This window comes from Pipistrellus hanaki (genome assembly GCF_964339955.1).
Source record: "Pipistrellus hanaki genome assembly, chromosome: 2".
NCBI classification, from domain to species: Eukaryota; Metazoa; Chordata; class Mammalia; order Chiroptera; family Vespertilionidae; genus Pipistrellus; species Pipistrellus hanaki.
The window spans coordinates 199,160,103-199,182,924 of NC_140504.1; the positions used below are offsets into that span (position 1 = coordinate 199,160,103).

General features: G+C 70.4%; 1 protein-coding gene across 1 annotated transcript in view; it reads right to left on the reverse strand.

Moving 5' to 3' along the window:
• Positions 1–281: 281 nt before the first annotated feature.
• TNFRSF14 (TNF receptor superfamily member 14) overlaps positions 282–22,822 on the reverse strand; it is a gene marked incomplete at its 3' end in the record, with an annotated part of 24,503 nt that continues 1,962 nt past the window's right edge. The window contains exons 4-5 of the mRNA XM_084871331.1: positions 1,282–1,466; positions 282–438 (exon numbers count right to left, since the gene is read on the reverse strand). Coding sequence (XP_084727457.1) covers positions 282–438; positions 1,282–1,466 — 342 coding nt within the window. The remainder of the gene's footprint in view (positions 439–1,281; positions 1,467–22,822) is intronic.

Consider the following 22,822-nt stretch of genomic DNA (forward strand, 5'->3'; position numbering starts at 1 on the left):
CTGCCCTGGCCGCGGGCATGGCCTGGGCGTGCACCCCGGTGCCCGGGGAGGGATCCGGCAGCTCGGGCGGCGGCTCTGGCGTGTCCTCCTGGCCGGGCAGGGCCGGGCGGCCCGCTCGCTATTCTGAGGCTCAGGGCGCAGCGAGGCCTCGGTGTCGCCGGGAGCCGGGCAGGGGAGGAGGGCAGACCCTTCGGAGCGAATGTCAATTTTCTGCATCAAATATTTTGATAATTAAACAAAGCTGATCAGGGAGCGCGGCGGCCGGGCCGGGAAGCCGCCCGTTAAATCGAGGCGGAGCGCCCGCGGCGGCAGCCCAGATTGATGACGCGGCCGTAATGGGTTTTCCCGAGCTCGGCGCCGGGCAGCGCGGCCGGCGGGGAGGGCCCGCAGCCCGCGCCCGGAGACCGTTCAAGGCACAGGGACGGTCCGTCACGGGGCCTGCAGGACGGGGGGCAGCAGGGGGCGTGACCCACCCCTCATGTCTGACCCGGTGCCCCCGCTCTGCGGTGTTGGGGGTCAGGGACCCGGGCCCCCCGCAGACGGCTGGAGAGGGAGCCCAGCTCCACCGGCTCCACGGCCGGGAGGCTCCGGGCAGTCAGGGCCCTCCTCCCTGGCGTCCGCCATGTCCACGGTGACACGGAGAGCAGACATGGGGGGTGGGGTGCTGGGGCTGCCTCAGCCGCCCTGTGCCACCTCTGCCCTCTGGTCTGGCCGGGGACGGGCAGGCTGGATGGCACTGGCTCTGACCACCCGGCCTCGCTCTCAGGCACACAGCCGTGGGGCGGGGAAGCCGGACGAGGCAGCGTGTCGGCCGGCAGAGGCACGGCCGGAGCACACTGCGGGCGCCGGCCCCATCAGGGTGCCTCCGGATCGGGCACGTAGCGGCAATGACGTCAGGGCTGCTGGCCCGGGAGGGGGTGTGCATTGGGGGCAGGCGCCCCGGGACCCCAGCCCCATCGGCAGCTGGACCCTGCAGGGCAGGACAGAGCCAGGGGCCCCACGCAGCCCCACGGCTCCTGGGATCCGCGGTGAGATGGGGTCTCGTCAGCCGCCATCACGTGCCCTCCCAGAAGCTCGGCACAGCGAGGGCTGGCCAGGCGAGGGCTCCCCGGGGCTGCACCATCACCGGGCCGGCAGGACAGGGTCTGCCCTCCAGTGGGACAGTTCACACAGCAACCACCGCGCACCGGCAGCCGGCGGGCGCCCAGGACTACGGCTGCGGTGGCCTGCCTGCTCCCTGCCTGCGCCCATCTGCGCCCGTCGGCGCCGTCCGCGGCTCACCCACTCAGCGGGTGGAGGAAGTCGGCACCGCGCCGGCGCCCAGCCCGGGGCATGGCCGTGCGCCTCCGCTGGGTGCAGCCGGGGCAGCAAGGGGCACGGGGCTCGCCCCTCGGCCCTGAGAACTGGCCCCGGAGCCCGGCGATGAGGGTGCAGCCATGGCGTCGGGGGCTGGCGGGCAGGTCCCGCTGGAGGCCCAGGAACGTGGCATTCCTCCCAGGAGCCGCCAGCCATCCCTCCGCCCGGAGTGACCGGTGCCCCGGCCGCCCCCGCCCGGCCAGTCAGAGCGCATCCGCTCCCATCTGTGCGATGGCCACCCCTGCCCCAGAGTGTGTGAGTGTGCCTGCCCTCGTGAGAGTGTGCACGTTCACATGTGTGAGTGTGCACGTCCGCATGTGTGTGAGTGCCTGCCCTCATGTGTGTGTGTGTGCCTGCCCTCGTGAGAGTGAGTGCACATGTCCTGTGTGTGTGTGTGTGTGTGTGTTGAGTGTGCATGTCCTCGTGTGTGTGAGTGTGCAGGTCTTGGTGATCAAGGAGCCAGGAGGCCCCCTGGCTCACCAGCAGGCACCGTACAAACAAGAAGTGGTCAGGGGGGCCGCCCCGCCAGAGCCCAGCCCAGGGACCACAGGAAGCGGCCGGAGGAGGCGGCACTGCGGGCAGCACCCCGAGCCGCCTGCCTGGCTCAGCCCTGGCACTGGGCCACCGGGAGCCCGGGACCCAGCCCCCGAGCCAGACGCAGCCCCACGCCCCGCTGTCACCTGGAGACCTGGGTCCCCGCCACCCGGGCCTGGACGCCCACAGAGACACAGCCACACCCTGAACCGGGAGCCTGGCCCCGCCCACCCGAGGGGCTGTCGCCGGGGAGGCCCCTTCCAGGTCAGCGGCGGCCGTGAGGCCTGCGCCAGCCCAGGCTGCCACCGTGAGCACAGGGACCGGGCGGGCCCCCGCCGTGAGCACAGGGACCGGGCGGGCCCCCGCCGTGAGCACAGGGGACTGGGCGGCCGTGCGTCCCCGCCATGACCGTGGAGATGAGCCGCCCGGCAACCCCGAGGGCAGCGGCCTGGTGAGACAGAGGCGGCCAGCCCGGCGGGCGCTGGCAGCCAAGGACCCTGGGACCGGGCTGCGGGGCTGGACCGCGTGGCCACCTCGGTGGCACAGTCGCCGCCCCCGCCGCCCGCCCTGCCCGCAGTGCCGTGGGGGCTCTTGAGCCCGGTTGCCAGTGTCACCCTGCAAACAGGGGCTCCAGCGTCGGCCTGGACCCTGGCCGGCAGGCCCTGCCCGGAGGGGCGCCTGCAGCGGGAGGGCCGGGCTTTGCCACCCGCTGCCCATCCACACACAGACCCTGCGGTCCGGAGCCACGCGCTCCGGGCTGAGGCCACGGGAGTGGGTTCCGTGTCCACCGGCATCTCCGCGGCAGGCACGGCCCGAGGAGCCCGGCACGGCCAGCCCACGTGGGCCCTCTGTCCTGGCCCCCCCCCCTGGCAGGACAGGCTCTCAGCCCTGAGGGAGCCCCTGGGTCAGGCCCCTAAGGCCGCCCCCTCACAGACGCCTGCGCCCTCCCGGCGAGGCTGTGGGCAAACCTCCCGCAGCCCCGCAGCCCCGCAGCCCGGAGTGACCGGGTGACCGCGGCCCGCCGGCCGCAGACAGAGCCGCATCCGCTCCCATCTGTGCAATGCCGCCCCCGCCCGGAGAGATAATGGTTTAATGAGCGATCTGCTTTTTATTTAAAGGGTCGGCAGTAAACCCGGATCACATTTCTCACTTGGTGGGTCAGAAACCGCTTACGCTCATTTCTGCAATGTAAAGCGACACTCTGTCAAATCAAACACTTCCAGATGCGCCCAGCTTGTGCGGAGGGAGCGGGCGGCGGCCGCGGGCGGGCGAGGAGGCGGAAGGCGGGCCGGGGACACCCCCTACCGGCCGCCCGGGCCAGGCTCCGCTTCCTCCTGCCGCCCGCTCCGCGGCCACCGGCAGAGGGTGGACGCTGGGGACTGCCGCCCGTCAGCACTGCCCGCCCGCCGCGCCGAGGGCCGGCCCCTCAGCTGCCACCCGGCCTCCAGCTATGACCACGGAGATGGACCACCCGGCACCCCACAAGGGCAGCAGGCAGAGGGGGAAAGGGGTGGCCAGCCGGGCGGGCGCTGGCAAGCCAAGGACCCCCAGGACCGGCTGTGAGGGCCACCTCGTGGCACAGTGGCTGCCCCCTGCTGCCCGCCCTGCCCGGCAGTGCCATCTGAGGTGGGACTCAGGCCCTGACCATGGGCCCCTAACCCCTGTGAGCCTCAGCTCATCACCTGTCGGCTGTGTGACCTGTGACCTGGCCTCCCACTGCACCGCCCAGGCAGGGCCATGGGGGAGCACCCGGGACCCGCTTCCCAGGAGGTGGGTGCGGCCGTCCAGAGCTGGGCGGGAAGGAGGCACCAAAATGGCTGGACAGCGGGTGCTGACCGAGCCCCGCCTGGCACTGAGCACGCCCGGCACAGCCTGCACCCGCTCTGCACCATCGCACGCAACGCCAGCCGCTATCGTGGAGCAAAGCCCACGAGCTCTGGGGCTCAGCAGGGGGTCGGGTCTGAGCCCAGCCACCGCCCCTTCCCCGGGCACAAGGACCTGGGAGCCGCTGGGCAGCCACAGCCACAGAGAGGAAAAGCAGCCCTGGCTGGTGTGGCTCAGTGGATAGAGCGTCGGTCTGCGGACTGAAGGGTCCCCGGTTCGGTTCCGGTCAAGGGCATGGACCTTGGTTGCAGGCACATCCCCAGTGGGGGGTGTGCAGGAGGCAGCTGATCGATGTTTCTAGTTCTCTATCCCTCTCCTTTCCTGTGAAAAATCAATAAAATACTTTTTTTTTTTTTTTTTTTTTTGAAGAAGAAGAAGAAGAAGAAGAAAAGCAAACGAAATCCAGGCTGAACCCTTCCTGCAGCCACCGGATTCGGCTCATGACCCCGAGGCTGCCCAGGGCCAGGGTCACGGGAAGGGAGGCAGCCGGGCGCCTGCGCACTCGGGACTCGGAAAGTCCCTTCGGGGTCGGGGCTCCCAGACCCACCTGGGCCTGCGGGGGGCGGGGGGCGGGGGCGGGGGCTGGAAACACACTGGCTGGCAGCCGCCCCGAAACACATTCCGGTTTGCAGCTTTCGCTCTGAATTAAAACCGCAGCCAACGTTAAATTTAATAATCGTTATAAACTCCCGAACATGCACGCATGGCTGACCGACCCCGGAGGGGAGGCGCTATAAATAGGTCCTTGTAAGCAAATAGCGGGATTCGGTCCAAAACTTGCTGAATTACCTTTTGTGCGAACGCTGTGTCTCCGTGCCGGGCAGGGCGGGGCTGGGGACGGGGCGCCAGGCGGACCCCCAGCCGCCCCTCCCACGGGTGCCCACCCCGGAGCCGGCTCCCGCGGAAGCCCAGCGCCCGGATCCTGCTCGGCGATGAAAGGCGAGTGGGACGGGAAGCCGGGGACGGACGGACGGCAGACGAGAGCCAGCTGTCGGACAGGGTCCTGCCTCGGGCTCCAGACAGGCCGCCCGGGAGGGAGGGAGCCGGGTGGGCCCAGCTGGCCGGGCCACCCCCGTGTGCTCCCAGCTGCCCGCAAAGGGGAGTGACGGGAAAGGCCCGGCTGCTCTGGGGCAGGTCTCGCCCACCCCCTCCCTCGATGGGTCTCTGCAATGCCAGGGCACCCCGTCTCTAGCGTGGGGTCTGCAGACAGCCCGGGACCCGCCGCCGCCGAAGGGAAACCACGTCACAGAGCAGAACCCTAAAGGCCCAAACCCCTCCCCAGCCCAAACCACACCCTCAGCCCCCCTCAGGACCCCTGTCCTGCACACGCTGACCCCAGGGCCTCCTCACACAGCATGTCCCCCTGGCCACGCCCCCTTTCCTCGCCGGCCCGTGCTGCACGGAGGTAGCGAGCGCCCTCCACCTGGGGTACACACCTCCGTGTGGACGGACTGGAACAGAGACCGAAGGAGGGAGACTCCGCTCCTGAGCCACGTGCCGCCGCCTCCAGGAAGCCCCCTGGCTTACCCCCCAGCCCGGCACCCCCCGCCCAGAGACACTCAGGGTCCAGGCCGACACCGCCATCACCACGGAAGGCACCTCTGAGGGCCTGGCCGTCTCCACAGGAAAATGGCTGCTGCGTCTTTAACCTGAGCCGCTCGGGCTGGAGAGTGGTGTCTGCTGGTCACCGGAAGGCAGGACGCCGGCCGGCCTCCACGGGGTCTCGCCGAGCCACGGAGCACTGAGCGGCAGAGCCGGGAGAGGTGGGGCGGGGCTCCCCGGACGGGGTGCCTGGAGGGACTGGAGAGAAGGGACCGCCCCGGCTCCCGGAAAGCAGGTCCCGCCCGGCGTTTCCACCGGGAGAGGAGGGCACAGGAGGGCCGCGGGCACTGTCAGGGGGACCAGCCCCTCCCTGACGGGGCGCCCCACGCCGCTCTGCGCCAGGCACAGACTCCGCACCCGGGGCCTCAGGGCCAGGAGCCCAGGGCCCGGGGCAGGCAGACTGGGGCTCCAGGGGCCAGGAGGCGGGGCTGCCACTGAGCACCTCCCACCTCCAGGAGCCAGGCCTGTGCGCCACGGAGAGCAGCGGGAGGCCTGGGCGAGGAGAGGACTTGGGGGCCCGAGTCGCCCACGTTGGGCCACCCCGAGCTGTCCTGGTGCCTGGTCCTGGCTCCCAGCCCCCTCCACAGCCCCCGGTGGCTCCCTGGCCCCGCTGAGAGCCGAGCTCCTCTCTGGGGGCGCGGTGCCCCCCCCTCCCCGAGGCCACAGCCTGGACAGGCCCCGCTCCTGACCCGGCCTGGGACACCACCCCTTCCCGCCCGGGGACAAGCTGCTCCTCTGGGCAGGAGGCCCCGCCAGCCCCACGCCCCCCGCTACGGCCAGCGCCGCCCCCCGTGCCCGCACTCCTGGCCCGAGAGCAGACTGCCCAGGACCAGGAGCCCATGGCAGCGGCACGGCCCCCAGGTCAGATGCTCCCGGGGGCACGCGCCATCCCCTGCACCCCCACTCCGCTGGGGGCGGGCACAGCACTCCCCCTGCACCCCCACTCTGCTGGGGGCGGGCACAGCACTCCCCCTGCACCCCCACTCCGCTGGGGGCGGACACAGCACATCCCTGCACCCCCACTCCGCTGGGGGCGGACACAGCACTTCCCTGCACCCCCACTCCGCCTGGGCCAGGAGGCCGGGTCTGGGTCCGGGGTCTGGGTCTGGGCTTTGTTGATGAGCCGCCTGCAAACTCGGAGCTCTGTCAAAATATTTTTAGCATTCGTTCTGTTTTTAAAACCCCGAGGTACTGGAGTGCACTAATCTTTAAAAAGGTTAATTTATTCATAGAGATTCTGACAGAGATGTATGGCTCCGAGCAGCCGGCCCTTCCCGGGGGGAGCGCTCCGCAGAGGAGGGAGGGGCGGGCAGGGCGGTCGGCGGCCACCCAGGGGCCGGCCCTGCATCTGCCGCCCCCCGCCTCCCGCCCGCCCCGGGCGCTGCCGACCTCCTCACCTCTGTTCGCCGCCCCAGCCCCGTCCGCAGGGAGGGGCCCAGGCCTCAGAGTGCAGGCGGGGCCTCCCTGGACCCAGGCTGGGCCTGCTCAGGCCACGGAGGCCATGACCACAGGAATGGCCACTGGGGGGCCCTCCTCCCCGGCAGCCCCCCCCCGCCCCCGCCTGGAGAGGGCGCCCACATCCTCCGAGACCTCACCACACGGCACGTGGGAGGGAAGCCAGGGCCAGGGCTGCGAGGGGTCCTGGGGAGACCACGGGGACCCCAAGGGTGGTCTGAGCCCCGTCATCCAGCTGGTGGCCGACCCCACAGAGCACCCACCCGTCAGGACTGGAGCTCAGGGACACAGGGGAGCCGGCAGCTCTAGGGGGGAGTGTGCGTCACACTTTGGGGTGAAAACGGCTCTGTTCCGCCGACGCCAAGGTCAGTCTCACCCCGGGGCCTTTGCAACAGCTCCTCTCCCCACCCAGACTCCTGCCCAGACCTTCCTGCGGCGGCCACCTCCTCCAGGAAGCCCCCCTGACTGCCCCTGGGCACCGGAGCCCAGACCCCGGCGTCTCACTGCGCGGTGTCCTTCACACTTCCCTCTGAGAGGGGTGTGTCCCTTCACTGTTTGTGCGGTCACGTGCGGCCCCGCCACCAGAGGGCGACATGAGGCACGGGCCTCTCATCAGCCTCACCCACCGTCCATCCTGCAGGAGCCACACACTCGGGCCGGGCCGCACTGCCGCCTGCCCTGGCAGAAGCACCGCAGCAGAGAGCCCTCGGGACAAGAGCCGCGGCCTGCCCGGGGCTCCCCTCCCCCCACCCTCCCACGGGGTCTGGGTCCCCTTCACGGGGTGCTAGTGCTCCACAGCCCGGCCCCGGACGGGGGCTCCCTGTCCAGCTCCCCGCCACCCCACGCCCCTCCGAGCCGGGCAGCTGCCCCGTGGTGCCGGCCCATGAGCGGCCTGTCCCCCTGGAACTCGGCTCCATGCTGGCCGTCGGTGCCTCCACTCGAGGGTCTTTCTGTAAAAGGGGCGCAGGCGGGGCCGGCTGGCACACACGGAGCGTCCAGCCCAGAGGGAAGCTGGGTACACGCAGAGTCACGCGTGGGCCACCGCCCGCCCCTCGCCGCGCCCACACCGGGAGAGGCGCCTCCCGAGGCCGGGTCCGCACCGACCCCGAGGGCGCACACCCGTCCCCGGCTCCCTGGGGCCCCGGCAGCCCCCGCCCGCCCCCGCCGGCTCGGAGCCGTGTCCTTGGCGGCGGCGGCGTGGGCCGCAGATGCTCGGGCGAACGCGCGGAGAGCGGGTTGGGTTACCGGGTGGAAGAGCGTAAAGTAAACAGGCGGTGCTTGGCGAGCGTCAGGTGAATTAGGCTGATTCGAGCTGTCAGCTTTAGGAAGTCTAAATAAACACGGCCGCCGGCCCGGAGGGCGGACGCCGCGGAGCCGGGGGCTGGCGGCCTTGGGCGCGGACGGCGGACTCGGGGCCCCGGCCGAGGTGCGCCCATGGGGACCAGCCGGCGTGGCCAGCACCCCCCGACACGTCCGAGGCCTCTCTGGGCCCCTCGGAGGGTGGCCATGAGGGGTGGGGCCATGAGGGGTGCGGGCAGGGGTGCTCCGCTGGCTGGGGCTGGTCTGACCTGCTCCTGTGTCCCTGCGTGTCCCTGCATGTCGCTGCGTGCCGCTGCGTGTCACTGCATGTCACCGTGGCTGTGGGGTCCAGCTGCCGGCGATGGAGAGTCTCAGGAGGGTCTCCCCACCAGCAGGGCCTGGGCTTCCCCAGAGAGACACCCGCCCCTGGGGTGACCAGAAGCACCTGGCGCCGCCCGGGGCTCACGCGGGCCCTCTGTAGCCCCCTGGTGGCGGTGGGCATGATGGACACCATCCGTCACTGCATCACAGACCGTGGGGCCTGCACAGGCCAGGCGCTCAGGCCCCGGGCCCCGGCTGGCGAGGTCCCTGCCCACCGCCTCCTCCAGAGCCCCCAGGCCAAAGGGGGGCGGGGGACCCAGGGCTGGGCCCACCTGAGTGAGGGCTGTCAGACCACCGCTTCGGGCGGCTTACGCTCCCGCGCCCAAATCCCAGCTGTGCTGTCCCTCCGGCCCCACCAGTGAGACGGCCCCTTTCTCATGGGCAGCGCGAGCTGAGAGCCAGGCCCCCGAAGGCTCCGGGCCCCGCCTCCTCCAGGCCCAGAGCGGAGCGTGACCCCCATCCGTCCCCTCCGCCTGCCCGGGGCCCGCAGGAGGGAGACACACGGCCTCACTGATGGGGCGGGTCTGGGCATCTGCTCGGAGCCCAATCCCCAAAGCGGGGGGCGGGGGGGCGCCCCCCAATGGCCCTGCCGCCCAGAGTTCCACCCACAGGGAGTGGGGTGTGGCTTTGCCAAACCGAACAGGCGCAGGAGGGCGGCCAGGGCAGGGCCGTGGACAAGGCGCTGGTCTGGATCTGGGCCGCCCGTGTCTGCCGGCCATCCCTCCCCGGCCGGCCCTCCCCGCCTTCCCTGCCGCCTGAGCTCCCCACGGCCAGGCCGGCGGGGCGAGGGGCCCCCTGCCCGGGCCGGCCCTCCTCGGTGACCTTGGGCGGGCAGAGGGTGCAGCAGGTGTGAGGCCCATCACCCCTCCCCCACCCCGCCTGGTGCAGGTGAGCTGCGCCCTGAGCCTGCGTGGGCTCCTCACCAGGAATGATTTCTGGAAAGTGGTCAGTAGGGGCCCAGGGGGCCGCGTGACTCCCACACTCGCTGGCTTTTTTCTTTTTTTTAAATTATTTTTATTGATTTCAGAGAGGGAAGGAGAGGGAGAGAGAGAATCACGGACCGGTGCCTCCTGCAGCCCCGCCCAGGGGATCGAGCCTGCCCGCGGCCTGTGCGCTGACCGGGAATCGGACAGCGACCTCCTGTTCACAGGTCGACGCTCAGCCTCAGCCCCGCCGGCCGGGCCTCGCCGCTTTCTGACCAGACGAGGCCAGAGAGCCCGGACGCTCGGCCCCGGCCCCGATGGGGAGTGAGTCTGGCCACGGGGCCCGCGTGTGTGCTGGGCCCACGAGCTGCCTGGCACCGAAGGTCACATTCCAGGGTCAGTGCCAACCCCATGGCTGGCCCCGGGACAGGAAGGCAGACGCCAGGCCGCGTGGCCGGTGCCCATGAGGTTTTCAGAGGCTGATGGACACTGCGGCCTCCGAGGGCACAGCTGTGGCAGCCCCTGTCCGGGTGGTCCCCAGCCCCTGCCGCTGCCCTCCTCAGGCTCCAGGCCTGGACCTGGGCCGGGGGGGGGGGGGGCGGGAGGCGGGGGGAGGGCCATGGGCGGGCGGGCGCAGGTCCCCGGGCGGCGGAGGAAGCGGTCGGGCCTGCGGTGGGCGTTTGTTGATATCCGTTTCCCTTCCTGGGAAGCCGTGCATCTCCGTCTGCGGAAGCGCTGGACTCGGCAGCGGGCCCGGAGCCCAGGGGGTGGGGCCCCGTGAGGCTGCCACCTGGGCACGGCCCCTAGGGCACCGCTCTGAGAGCGGTCCAGCCCCCACACCCGCCCGGACCATCTGCGTTTCATTTTCAGACCGGTCACGGGCCCTGGCCGGCGGGGCCCAGCGGAGAGTGTCGGCCTGCAGACTTAAGGGTCCCGGGTTGGGTGCTGGTCCAGGGCACGTCCCTCAGTGGCAGGCTCCTCCCTGGCCTGGGCCCTGGCCGAGGCGTGTGCAGGAGGCAACCAGTCCATGTGTCTCTCTCACATGGATGTTTCTCTCTGTCTCTCTGTTCGGGCGTCCCCCGGTGGGAATCCTGGCAACAACCACACCACCAATGGCCCCAACGGGAGGCCCTCGGATCTCTCATTCCCTCGGACAGAGAATGAATGCCCCAGCCCTGGCCGGTGCGGCTCATTGGACAGAGCGTCGGCCTGCGAATTGAAGGGTCCCGGGTTCGATTCCGGTCAAGAGCATGTACCTTCGTTGTGGGCACATACTCAGGGGTGTGCAGGAGGCAGCTGGTCGATGTTTCTCTTTCATCAATATTTCTAGCCGAAACCGGTTTGGCTCAGTGGTGGAGCGTCGGTCTGCGGACTGAAAGGTCCCAGGTTCGATTCCGGTCAAGGGCATGTACATTGGTTGCGGGCACATCCCCGGTAGGGGGTGTGCAAGAGGCAGCTGGTCGATGTTTCTCTCTCATCGACATTTCTAGCTCTCTAGCTCTCTCCCTTCCTCTCTGTAAAAAATCAATAAAATATATTTTTTTAATATTTCTAGCTTTCTATCTCCCTTCCTCTCTACAAAAAAAAATTATTTAAAATATATATATAACATAAAATATAAAACAGGAATGCATGTCCCTCCTGGGAGACAGGACCCAGTCGGTGGGGCCCAGTCAGGCCTCCGGGCAGACACCCCAGTTCATGGGGAGAAGAGAACGTGGTGCTTTTTGCTCCAGAAAAACACCTGCCTCCCTGTTCCCGCCTCCCCGCCCTCCCCCCCCCCCCCCCCCGCCGCCGGCGGGGCGCCCTGCTGGCTGCCGCCATGCCCGCTGTGTGACACCATCGAGGGGGGTGGCTGGGTGGGTATGAGGGTCTGGGGACACACGGGGTTCCCTGGAGACGGTCCCCAGGCTGGGTGTGCCTCTCAGGGGTACACAGAGTCCTGGGGTTTGGAAAGAATCCTAAAGAGATGAAGGTTCCAGAAACTTCTGGATTCCTGGCAACTTTTTTGTTCACCAGAAACGATGTCCAAACAGAGAGTCTCCCAGGGCCTCCCAGCCCGGCTCTCACGTGGCCGCCCCTCGGCACCCCGGCACCCGGCGGCCGAGCGCCCTCCTGGCCGCGGGGAGGGCGGCCCGCTGTGCTGGCGGCCTGTCCCCTGCGGTGACCGGGCCACAGGCACCAGGACTGGGTCCCGGGCTTCTGAGGGAAGGGGGCCCCCTGCTGTAGGGGGAGGGTCCCCCAGCAAAGGGCGGGGGACAGGCGAGACTCGAGGTGCCGCAGTGAGCACGGCCCTGCGTGTCCCGGGAAGCGGACGCCGCCCGTTCACACGGACCCGCTCACGACCGGCTAGCACGTCCCCGGCGTCACCGGCCGACCAGGCCGATCCCGACGCGGCCGCCTGATTAATGCTAATGGCTTTTCTCGCCAGCTGTGAAAATGCATTTTCCATAATTTAGCTGTCATTACGGCGGGAGGATTTATAAAACACGCGAGCACTCCGCGCGCTTGACGGGCCTGGGGGGGCGGGGGGGGCAGGGAAGAGCTGGGAGGCGGCCGGCCCTGTCCGCCCCCCGGCCCCGTTCGGGCAGCACCGGCGGCGGCTCCCGGCCGGGACAGGTGGCCTCTGCCGCCCCTCAGCGCGCAGAGCCGCTCCCGGGCGGGGGCGGGGCGGGGCAGGGCGGGACCCCCGGCAGGGCCAGGGCACCCCCTCTCGGGAGGAAGGAGGGCGAAGGGGAGGAGGAGAGCTGGAGCCGCCCTCAGGGTGAGGAAGCACCAGGCCTGGCAGCACCCAGACCTCTTTGAAGATGGGGCGGGGCCTGGCCCGCGTGGGTCGGAGGCTGGGCGCTGTCCTATGACCCAGGAGGTCAGGGCACCTGCCCAGGTTGCAGCTGGATCCCCAGTGGGGGGCATGCAGGAGGCAGCCGATCCAAGATTGTCTCTCATTGTTGATGTTTCTCTCTCTCCCCCTCTCCCTTCCTCTCTGACATCAATAAAAACATAAAAGAAACATTTATTTTAAAACATATATATTTTATTGATTTTTTGTTTTACAGAAAGGAAGGGAGAGGGATAGAGAGCTAGAAACATCGATCAGCTACCTCCCACACACCCCCCACTGGAGATGTGCCCGCAACCAAGGTACATGCCCTTGCCCGGAATCGAACCTGGGACCCTTCGGTCTGCAGGCCGACGCTCCATCCACTGAGCCACACTGGTCTCAGCAAGAAAAGCTTATTTCTTTTTAAAAAAAAAAAAAAGTGTTCATGAACTCTCTCAAGACGCAGCGGCCGGCAGGAACCCCACACAGAGGATCAAGGACAAGATTCCCAGGCGGCGGGCAGCCCACTGACCCCTGCACCCCCCACCCCACCCCTGCCTGTCCCCTGTCCCCTCACACCTCCCCCGGCTCAGGCACCGTAACTCTGGAAAGGGGTGGGGCGAGCGGGCGCGGCGGAGGCAGAGTCGACGGTGAATCGGTTACGGCCAGTGAGTGGGCCCGGCCACAGGCCCGGAGCCACGGCCACGGGCCCGCCTCCTTGTTTCAATCTCCGGCCCGCCATTCGCCTGCAGCTGCCTAATTGAAACTAATCTCGGCGGCACGGCCTGTCTCTGCCCCGATCCAGGGGCTCACCTGGTCCCAATTACGCGCCTCCCGCCCGCTCCGGGCCCTGGGCTGATCGGCTCCGGGTGCGCGGAGATGCTATCGCGCGGATAGGGTTTCCGCCGCGGCCCTGGGACTGCCTTTCGCACGAAGGCGACGGAGGCGTGAGGGCCCGGACCCGGAGCGCCCGGCGGGGGGCGGCTCCCGCTGCGGCCCCAGGGGAGTCGGGCGTCTGGAAGCTTCCGGAGGGTGGGGAGCGAGGCGGAGCCCGGCCTCGGCCCCGGGAGCCCCGGAAACCCCGCTCGCTGGGCAGCAGGCGTCGGGTTTGGCGCTCGGGCTGGAACCCCAGCGGCCGGTATCTGATCAGACCCAGCCCGGAGCAGGTTCCCGGGGCTTCTATTTTTAAAGAGAAACTGAAATGCCAGCTCGTCACGGAGGCAGCTGTTCTCCCAAAGCCCGCACCAGCCCGGGAGAGGCGGCGGCCTGGCCCAGAGGCTGGGGGCCCGGTGGAGGCCTGACCCTGACCCTGACCCTGGCCCTGGCCCGGCTGAGCCTCCGGCACCCGCGCCGCCAGGGTCCCCCGTGCTGCCACCGCCCGGCCTGGCTGTGCGGGACGGTTTACGGCCTGTTTATGGCGTCCGGGCTTACAGCCGAGGCGTGTAAATCACCGTCCCCTCCGCCCCCGTGCACACGGCCGGCAGCGCAGCTTTTCCAGAACAGTCCGTGGACGGGAAGGAACCCCCACCGAGAGTCCCAGCCAAGGCCCCACGGAGTGGGACCCTCCGGGCAGACTCGCCCGGACGCCGACGCCGCCGCCGCTGGGGGCCGCCCCTCAGGCTGAGCCGGGAAACTGAGAGGCAGTGACACCGCTCCAGGCCCCCTCCCCGTCTCCAGCGCCCACCGCCCTCCTGGCCCCGCCCTGGCCCTCCCCCCACGCAGCCGCGGGCCGCCGGGAGCTGCGCCTCCGGCCCCCAGGCCAAGGGGGCGTCAGAGCGGGTCCAGCGTGGCACCGGGCCGGGCCCGGGCGGACCCCGTGGGCCCAGGACGTCCCTCCCCCCCGTGTGGGCACCTCTGAGCTCAGCCCCCGTCTCCCCGGGCAGGGCCTGTCGGCCCCAGGCCCCTGCGTCTCGGCACCAGCAGCACCGGCCCCCGGCTGCGTCTCGGCACAGGCTCTCGGCACAGGGCAGACACGGCGTCGGCTCACCGGTGCCTCCTGGGCGGGAGGCCCAGGGCGCAGGGAGAGGAGCCCACACTCCGCTGTGACCTGAGCAGGCCGCCCGCTGTGCATGTGAGGCCAGGCTCACACCGCCACGAGGAGACCCTCCCATCTCTTCCCACCGCGTCCCGTCAGACCGCGGGGGGGGGGGGGGGGGGGAGTCCCAGTGGCCAGAGCAGGGCCGGGGCACAAAGCCCCATTCTCCCACCGCCCTCCCCGCGGCGGGAGGCACCTCACGTTTTCCAGGAAGGTCTGCGTCCCCCGGCTGCTCCTCCCGGCAAAGCCTTTGTCCCCTCCTGCCTGGCCTGCCCCCGGTAACACCTCAGGCCTCCGTGCCCCGCCACGGCCCCTGCCCACGCCCAGTGCCCACGCCGGCTGCGCTGGGGGAGGAGGAGCCAGGCCTGGGGCCCTGGAGGCTGGGCAAGGGCACTGGCCTCCCTGGCTGTCCGGTGCCCGAGGCGGGAGACCCGGCCACTCACCGTGCCCGCTGGCCGCGCCCTGAGCTGTGGCACCGAACACCCGGAGGAGCCGCTCTCCGGACGGACACCCTGTTCCCGCCCCGGCGCCCCGGCCCACTGCCCACTGCCACTGCCACTGCCCACTGCCCACTGCCACTGCCCACTGCCACTGCCACTGCCACTGCCCACTGCCACTGCCACTGCCCACTGCCACTGCCACTGCCACTGCCCACTGCCCACTGCCACTGCCCACTGCCCACTGCCACTGCCCACTACCCACTGCCACTGCCACTGCCACTGCCCACTGCCACTGCCACTGCCACTGCCACTGCCACTGCCCACTGCCACTGCCACTGCCCACTGCCACTGCCACTGCCACTGCCACTGCCCACTGCCCACTGCCACTGCCACTGCCCACTGCCACTGCCCACTGCCCACTGCCCACTGCCCACTGCGGGCGGCGGGCGGTGGGCAGCCCAGCGGCCACGCCCTTGGCAGCGGGCAGCCGGGCAAGCGACCACACGTCACCACACACGAAGGCCGATTCCCAAAACCCACTGCCTGCGCTGAGCGAGCAGCGGCGCGGGCTCAGGGGCTGAGCGCCCACTGTGACTCAGGAGGTCAGGGTTCGATTCCTGGTCGGGACATAGGCCCAGGCTGCGGGCTCCATCCCCAGTGGGCAGCCGCTCCATGGCTCTCTCTCATCACAGATGTTTCTCTCTCCCTCCCCTCCTGTGGAGTCAGTGAGGCAGGGGGGGGCGGGAGGTAGGACCTCCGTGAGGGGAGAGGACCCTGAGCAGCTCCGCCTGCACGCCCCCCTCGGCCGGAAGCAGAGCCAGGACCCCGAGTCTCAGCCATGCTCCGTCCGCTGAGCCCCCCCGCGGGGCAGGCATAACCCTCTAAAGATGGACTCACTGGAGCCGTGCGGGGACACGCGGCGCGGGGTGAGGGCCCGCCCACCGGTGGCAGAGAGACTTCCGGTGCCCACGCACCACGTCACCCAGCCCCGCCCGCCCAGGCCGGGAGGGGCAGGCGGGGGCGGGGGCCCCAGCAGGAGCTGTGCCCCTCCCTCTGTCCCTGTCCTCCGAGCGCCTGGCTCCTTCAGGCCACAGCACAGGGGGCACAGCAAGGACACAGGGATACAGGGGACACTGAGGCCATGGGGACACAGGAGGGAGCGGTGGGGACATAGGGGCATAGGGTCAGGTGACCAGACGTCCCGCTTTGGTGTAGAACAAATTGTTTAAAAAGCAGGACGTCTGGTCACCTTAGTCTAGGGGGACACAGGAGGGAGCGGTGGGGAACGGGGAGCACAGCGGGGACACGGGGCACAGGGGGGACAAGGGTACAGGAGGACATAGGAGGGAACAGTGAGGACATGGGGAGCACAGGGGACACGGCGGGGAGGGCCCAGCAGCGTTGACCAGGCGGGTGAGGAGTCCCCGGGAACCGAGTCCCTGAGCCCTGGCTCGGGCGGGGCAGCTCCCTGCACAAAGGCCGACAGCGGGAGGCGAGGGGGAGAGCCGCGGGCACACAGGGCCCGGCCGGGGAGCCCCGCCCTCCGGGCGCCCATGTGCTCGGGACCCCCTGGGCGGCAGCTCCGGCAGCACGCGGGCGTGAGGGGCCACCTCTCACGCTGTGGGGGGGACACAGGCCCTGCGGGAGGCCCCGGGCCCGCCCACTGCTGCCGGGGCGAGAGGGCTCAGCCAGGCGAGGGGCTGCCCCACCCGGCACCGCCCGCAGGTCACCGGCCCTCCTGCCCGCGCTCAGCTGCTCTATTAGCAGCGCATGTTTTATTGACGCGGCATGAAAGTTTAATGCTGTGATTACAGGGAATGGCTGCACCCGGAGATTAGAGGGTCCGCCGTGAGCTTGTGAGCTCGGGGGTGAGGCATCCGTCAGGCCCGGGGCCGCTGCCCCTTCATCACCGCGGCCTCCCCACCGCCCCCGAACCCCCAGCCTCCCCCCCCCGCCCCCGGCCTCCCCTCACTCCCCCCCGCCCCCGCCTCCCCACCCCCGCCTCCCCACCCCTGGCCTCCCCGCCCCCGTCCCCCCAGGCTCCCCCCACCCCCGCCCTCGGCCTCCCCACCCCCTCGGCCTCCACGGGAACAGTCCCCACGCTGTAGGCTCCAACCCGGGTCTGAGGCCACCAGGGAGGAAGCACAGGTGGGGGCACTGAGAACCCCCTGAGGAACACCCGGCTCAGCACCCACACCCCTGCCCGAGCCTGGCCACCCTCCTCCAGGCCGAGACTGAGGCCCCACAGCCCTCGCCACCCCCTTCCATGAAGGGAGTTTTGGGGGAGCATGCACCCCTGGATTGCCGCGGGCGGAGGCTTGGGCCTGTCTCACCCCTCGCGGTGTGGGGGGCGGAGGGCAGGGGCTGGGCCAGTGCGGGGAGGAGTCCAGGAGGGGGCACCACTCTCCCTTCACCTCAGTTCGCCCGGGAGGAGTTGGGGTGCAGACCCCCAGGGGAGACTTTGAGGCCAGCACAGCCCATACTCACAGGCTCCCGCCCAGGCAGCCTGGATACCCCAGGTCCTATGGCTCAGCCAGCAAACCAGGGGTCCCCCTGCCCCCCGTTCCCCTCCCCCCACTGGGTGCACCCAGTCCCCTCCTCCCGGGGGACACTTGGTGGATGCACTACTGGCTCTGGTCACCTCCCACCCTACACACACTCATACACACCCCCACCCACGCTCCATCCCACACCCGTGGCAGACATCACTAATCGATCACACATCGCGGTTCAACCACCAGGTGTGGCTGCTGAGCCCAGACCAGCCGGGGCCTCCCAGCTCCTCCAGGAGGGGGGCGTGGGTGCTGCACGAGGTCCACCAGAATGTTGGACGGCACACAAGATGGCAGCCACCAGCTGGACATAGCGAGTTCAACTTAATTAAAACAAGTAAATCTAACACACAGCTCCGGAGTCACACTGGCTCCATCCCCCACGCTCGGCAGACCCCGGGGCCGGGGCCGGGGGCCATCCTCGGACGGCACGGACACCAGAGGTCCGGGCTGCAGGCAGCTGGGACGGGCGCTGGGTGCCTGGCCACCGCGGTCCCCGGGGCTCTCCTGAGCCAGTGTGCTCAGCACCCAAAGGTCTGCGTCCGCGTTTGCTGCCTCGTGGGGTGGGGGTGGGGGGCGCACCCAGGACGGGGTAGAGCAGGGGGAGTGACCGGAGGGCGGTCAGGGAGGGCTCCCTGGAGGAGGAGTGTCGGGCAGCGGCGTGGGCAGCGAGGACTGAGGAGGGAGCGGGGAGGAAGGTGGGGCAGCTGGTCAGGATGACAGCTCACACCCCCCAAAGGCGCCGGGCCCCACGCACACGCTCCGGCCGGGGGTCCTGATGGCCCCAAACTTCCTGGGGAGGAAATGCTTTCGGGAGGGAGGCCCAGATCCAGGGACGCAGGAGGGGGGGACTGAGATAGACCCTGGGCTGCACGGGCCACAAGGGAGGGGGGGCGGGAAGGTGACCCACAGGGCCTGTGGTCACCCCGAAACCTCGGGCAGGACCCGGCCCGAGCCCCCCTCACCTGGGCCTGGCGACCTCACCCCCAGCTCGAAGGAGCCGCCGCGCACCTGAAGGGCCCCTTCCCGACGTGTGTTTTTTATTTAATTTTCCAGTGAACACGCTCTTTTATCATCCCAAACCGTGAAAGTGAATTAAGGAGAAATGGGTTTCTTTCAATTAGGCCCGGCGTGGCTCTGAGTAACTGCCTATAATTCTATTTAATGAAAAAATAAAATCATTATTCCCGGCTCCCTGCCCCGTCACCAGCCCGCAGACGGGCTCCATTAGCGTGCCCCGTAGATTTATTTAATTAGAAAAATATTTTGTTTTCTCCGATTCTTTGGGAAAAGGAGAAAAAAGAAAAAACCCTCCAGGCACAAAATTAATCAAATCTGTTACCTGGCGGTTAATGGCTGCTCGGCTGCGGCACCTCTGGGCCCGCGCGGCTCCGGCCCGATTTCCACCCAGATGTGGGCGCCACCGCCGCCCGGCCCGTCTGCCAAGCCCTGGCTGCCGGGCGGGACCGTGGCGGCACACAGGAAGGGAGCCAGGTCCTCCCCGGCCACAGACGCGGTCCGCGGGCGCGGGGGGCACAGGATGCCCGTCGGCCACACGTGCTGCTCGTTAGCCGGCCCGACGGAGCCCACCCGCGACGCCCCCCGGGCCCATCTGGTCCCCGGACCCGGTGGCAGGAGCCGGTGGCAGGAGGAGCCGGCGGGAAGGCTCCCCGTGACGAAGTGGGGACGGCGGGGTGGGGGGCAGGCACTGGGCCCGATGAGGCCCGCGCTGTCCGGCCGCTCTGGCCGGAGCTGGGGGCCTGGAGGCACCGCCCTCACCGCTGGCCGAGGACGATGCTCGGGCGGCCCCCCGAGGCCCAGAGGGCTGATAGGGAGCAGGAAGCTGGGGCCTCCCCTCCTCCAGGCCGGGGGAGTTGGGGGGCCGGTGGGACTCAGAGAGAACTTGGGGGGAGCAGGAAAGGGGGCAGGACTTGTGCCCCCGGCGTCCAGGCTCGCGGAAGGTGAGCAGCTGGCCTGAGCAGGCAGGGAGGCCGGATCCTCAGCCCCAGAGCTCCCCTCCCTTCCCCTCTTCTGCCCGCCTCCCTCTTCCTGCAGGAACCTCAGAACCTTCCTCCCAGTGGCCAGCCCCGGGGGGGTAGGGGGGGGCGGGGGTAGGAGGGCCAGTGGCATGGCGGGGTTCAGGGAGTGGGGAGCCGAGAGAAGCCACCAGGCGCTCCCCGGGTGCTGTCCCTCCTGGTCCTGTTCCGGGGGGAGGGGTCCCCCCACACCCCGTTATGTGGATTTGTGTCCCTGGCTTCCTCAAACCCGGCCATTTTCTTTTTAAGTATACTTTTATTGATCTCAGAAAGGGAGAGAGAAACATCACTGATCACTGATGAGAATCACTGATCAGCTGCCTCCTGCATGCCCCCTCCTGGGGATGGAGCCCACAGCCCGGGCCTGTGCCCTGACAGGGATCGAACCGTGACCTCCTGGTTCCCAGCTGACACCCAGCCCGAGCCCCGCCGACGGGCAGACGTGACCTTCCCAACAGCCTGTCGGCGTGAGGCTCCGTGTTGTCTCGTCGCTGCTTCAGCGTTTCCAGCGAACGCCGCCCACCTTTGTTCCTGGGGAGCCAGGGGGCCAGGCAGGGGGTCCCCGAGGCCGGCAGGATGCCGGGCCCGTCTGTCCGTTCACCTCCAGGACGGAGCCCTCGGCGGCGGCTTTGCGAGGAGTGCCCCAGGCTGAGCTTCTGCCCCCCACCCCCCGACACACCGCTCGCCCTCCGCTCAGCGAACGAGCCCCGGCCCGGCTCCCGTGGCCTGGCTCCCCATGGCCCGGCCCCCCATGGCCCAGCTCCCGTGGCCCGGCCCCCCGTGGTCCGGCTCCTGTGGCCCGGCTCCTGTGGCCCGGCCCCCCATGGCCCGGCTCCCCATGGCCTGGCTCCCCGTGGCCCGGCCCCCCATGGCCCAGCTCCCGTGGCCCGGCCCCCCGTGGTCCGGCTCCTGTGGCCCGGCTCCCGTGGCCCGGCCCCCCATGGCCCAGCTCCCGTGGCCCGGCCCCCCGTGGTCCGGCTCCTGTGGCCCGGCTCCCGTGGCCCGGCTCCCCATGGCCCGGCTCCCCATGGCCCGGCCCCCCGTGGCCCGGCTCCCGTGGCCCGGCTCCCCATGGCCCGGCTCCCCGTGACCCGGCCCCCAGTGGCCCGGCTCCCCATGACTCAGCCCCTGGCCTCGCAGGGAGACCTCCAGACCCGAGGCTGTAGGACGTGCTGGGAGCGCTGGGAGAGTGTTCTCACCTGACACCGTGGCTAACGCCCGGGCCACCCGCAGGCAGGCCCGGAGCCCTGCCCCCGCCCCACCCCTCACCCCGCCCTGGGCTGCGGGCTCCGGGAGGACACCGTGCACGTGGTCTCCCGCAGAACGGTCGGGGGCCCCTCTTGGCCTCTGTCCCCTCGGAGGCCCCAGCCAGGACCACACCCTGCAGCCACCCCACCCCGCGGGGGTCAGAGGTCGCCAGCGTGAAAAACCCGTCTCCGTGGGACCAGTAGTTGGGCCCTCGTGCCCTCCCCGACCTCCCAAATAGAACCCAGGCCGGAGCTCCCGACAGGTCTGCTGGCCCTAGGCAAGCCCCTGGCCCGCCTGCCTCAGTCTCCCCTCCAGGCACTGCCCCCCACCCAGGCACAGCCTCTCACCCCGTCCATGGTGACATCTCAGAGACACTGCTCTCTGCCTCCAGTCCCTTCTCTGACCCCACTCCATCCCTCCCCCCTTTTGTGAGGGTGAGGGTGGGCTGGGGCTGGGGCTGGGGCTGGGGCTGGGGCTGGGGCTGGGGCTGGGGCTGGGGCTGGGGCTGGGGCTGGGCTGGGGCTGGGGCTGGGGCTGAGGATGGGGCTGGGGCTGGGGCTGGGCTGGGGCTGGGGCTGGGGCTGGGGCTGGGGCTGGGGCTGGGCTGGGGCTGGGGCTGGGGCTGGGGCTGGGGCTGGGGCTGGGCTGGGGCTGGGGCTGGGGCTGGGGCTGGGGCTGGGGCTGGGCTGGGGCTGGGGCTGGGGCTGGGGCTGGGGCTGAGGATGGGGCTGGGGCTGGGGCTGGGCTGGGGCTGGGGCTGGGGCTGGGGCTGGGGCTGGGGCTGGGCTGGGCTGGGGCTGGGGCTGGGGCTGGGGCTGGGGCTGGGGCTGGGGCTGGGGCTGGGGCTGGGGCTGGGGCTGGGGCTGGGGCTGGGCTGGGGCTGGGGCTGGGGCTGGGCTGGGGCTGGGGCTGGGGCTGGGGCTGGGGCTGAGGATGGGGCTGGGGCTGGGGCTGGGCTGGGGCTGGGGCTGGGGCTGGGGCTGGGGCTGGGGCTGAGGATGGGGCTGGGGGCTGAGGGCTGGGGGCTGGGCTGGGGCTGGGGCTGGGGCTGGGGCTGGGGCTGAGGATGGGGCTGGGGCTGGGGCTGGGGCTGGGGCTGGGCTGGGGCTGGGGCTGGGGCTGGGGCTGGGGCTGAGGATGGGGCTGGGGATGAGGCTGGGCTGGGGCTGGGGCTGGGGCTGGGCTGGGGCTGGGGCTGGGCTGGGCTGGGGCTGGGCTGGGGCTGATGCTGGGGCTGGGCTGGGGCTGGGGCTGGGGCTGGGGCTGGGGCTGGGGCTGGGGCTGGGGCTGGGCTGGGGCTGAGGATGGGGCTGGGGCTGGGGCTGGGGCTGATGCTGGGGCTGGGGCTGGGGCTGGGGCTGATGCTGGGGCTGGGGCTGGGGCTGATGCTGGGGCTGGGGCTGGGGCTGGGGCTGAGGATGGGGCTGGGGATGAGGCTGGGGCTCGGGCTGGGGCTGGGGCTGATGCTGGGGCTGGGGCTGGGGCTGGGGCTGGGGCTGGGGCTGGGGCTGGGGCTGGGCTGATGCTGGGGCTGGGGCTGGGGCTGAGGCTCGGGCTGGGGCTGATGCTGGGGCTGGGACTGAGGATGGGGCTGGGGCTGGGGCTGGGGCTGGGGCTGGGGCTGGGGCTGGGGCTGGGGATGGGGCTGAGGCTCGGGCTGGGGCTGATGCTGGGCTGGGGCTGAGGATGGGGCTGGGGCTGGGGCTGGGGCTGGGGCTGGGGCTGGGGCTGGGGCTGATGCTGGGGCTGGGGCTGGGGCTGGGGCTGAGGATGGGGCTGGGGATGAGGCTGGGGCTCGGGCTGGGGCTGGGGCTGGGGCTGATGCTGGGGCTGGGGCTGGGGCTGAGGATGGGGCTGGGGATGAGGCTGGGGCTCGGGCTGGGGCTGGGGCTGGGCCTGGCCTGGGGCTGAGGATGGGGCTGGGGCTGATGCTGGGGCTGGGGCTGGGGCTGGGGCTGGGGCTGATGCTGGGGCTGGGGCTGGGGCTGATGCTGGGGCTGGGGATGAGGCTGGGGCTGGGGCTGGGGCTGATGCTGGGGCTGGGGCTGGGGCTGGGGCTGGGGCTGGGGCTGATGCTGGGGCTGGGGCTGGGGCTGGGGCTGGGGCTGGGGCTGGGGCTGATGCTGGAGCTGGGGCTGGGGCTGATGCTGATGCTGGGGCTGGGGATGAGGCTGGGGCTGGGGATGAGGCTGGGGCTCGGGCTGGGGCTGAGGCTGGGGCTGGGGCTGGGATCTGGCTTGAACCAGCACCGGCCTT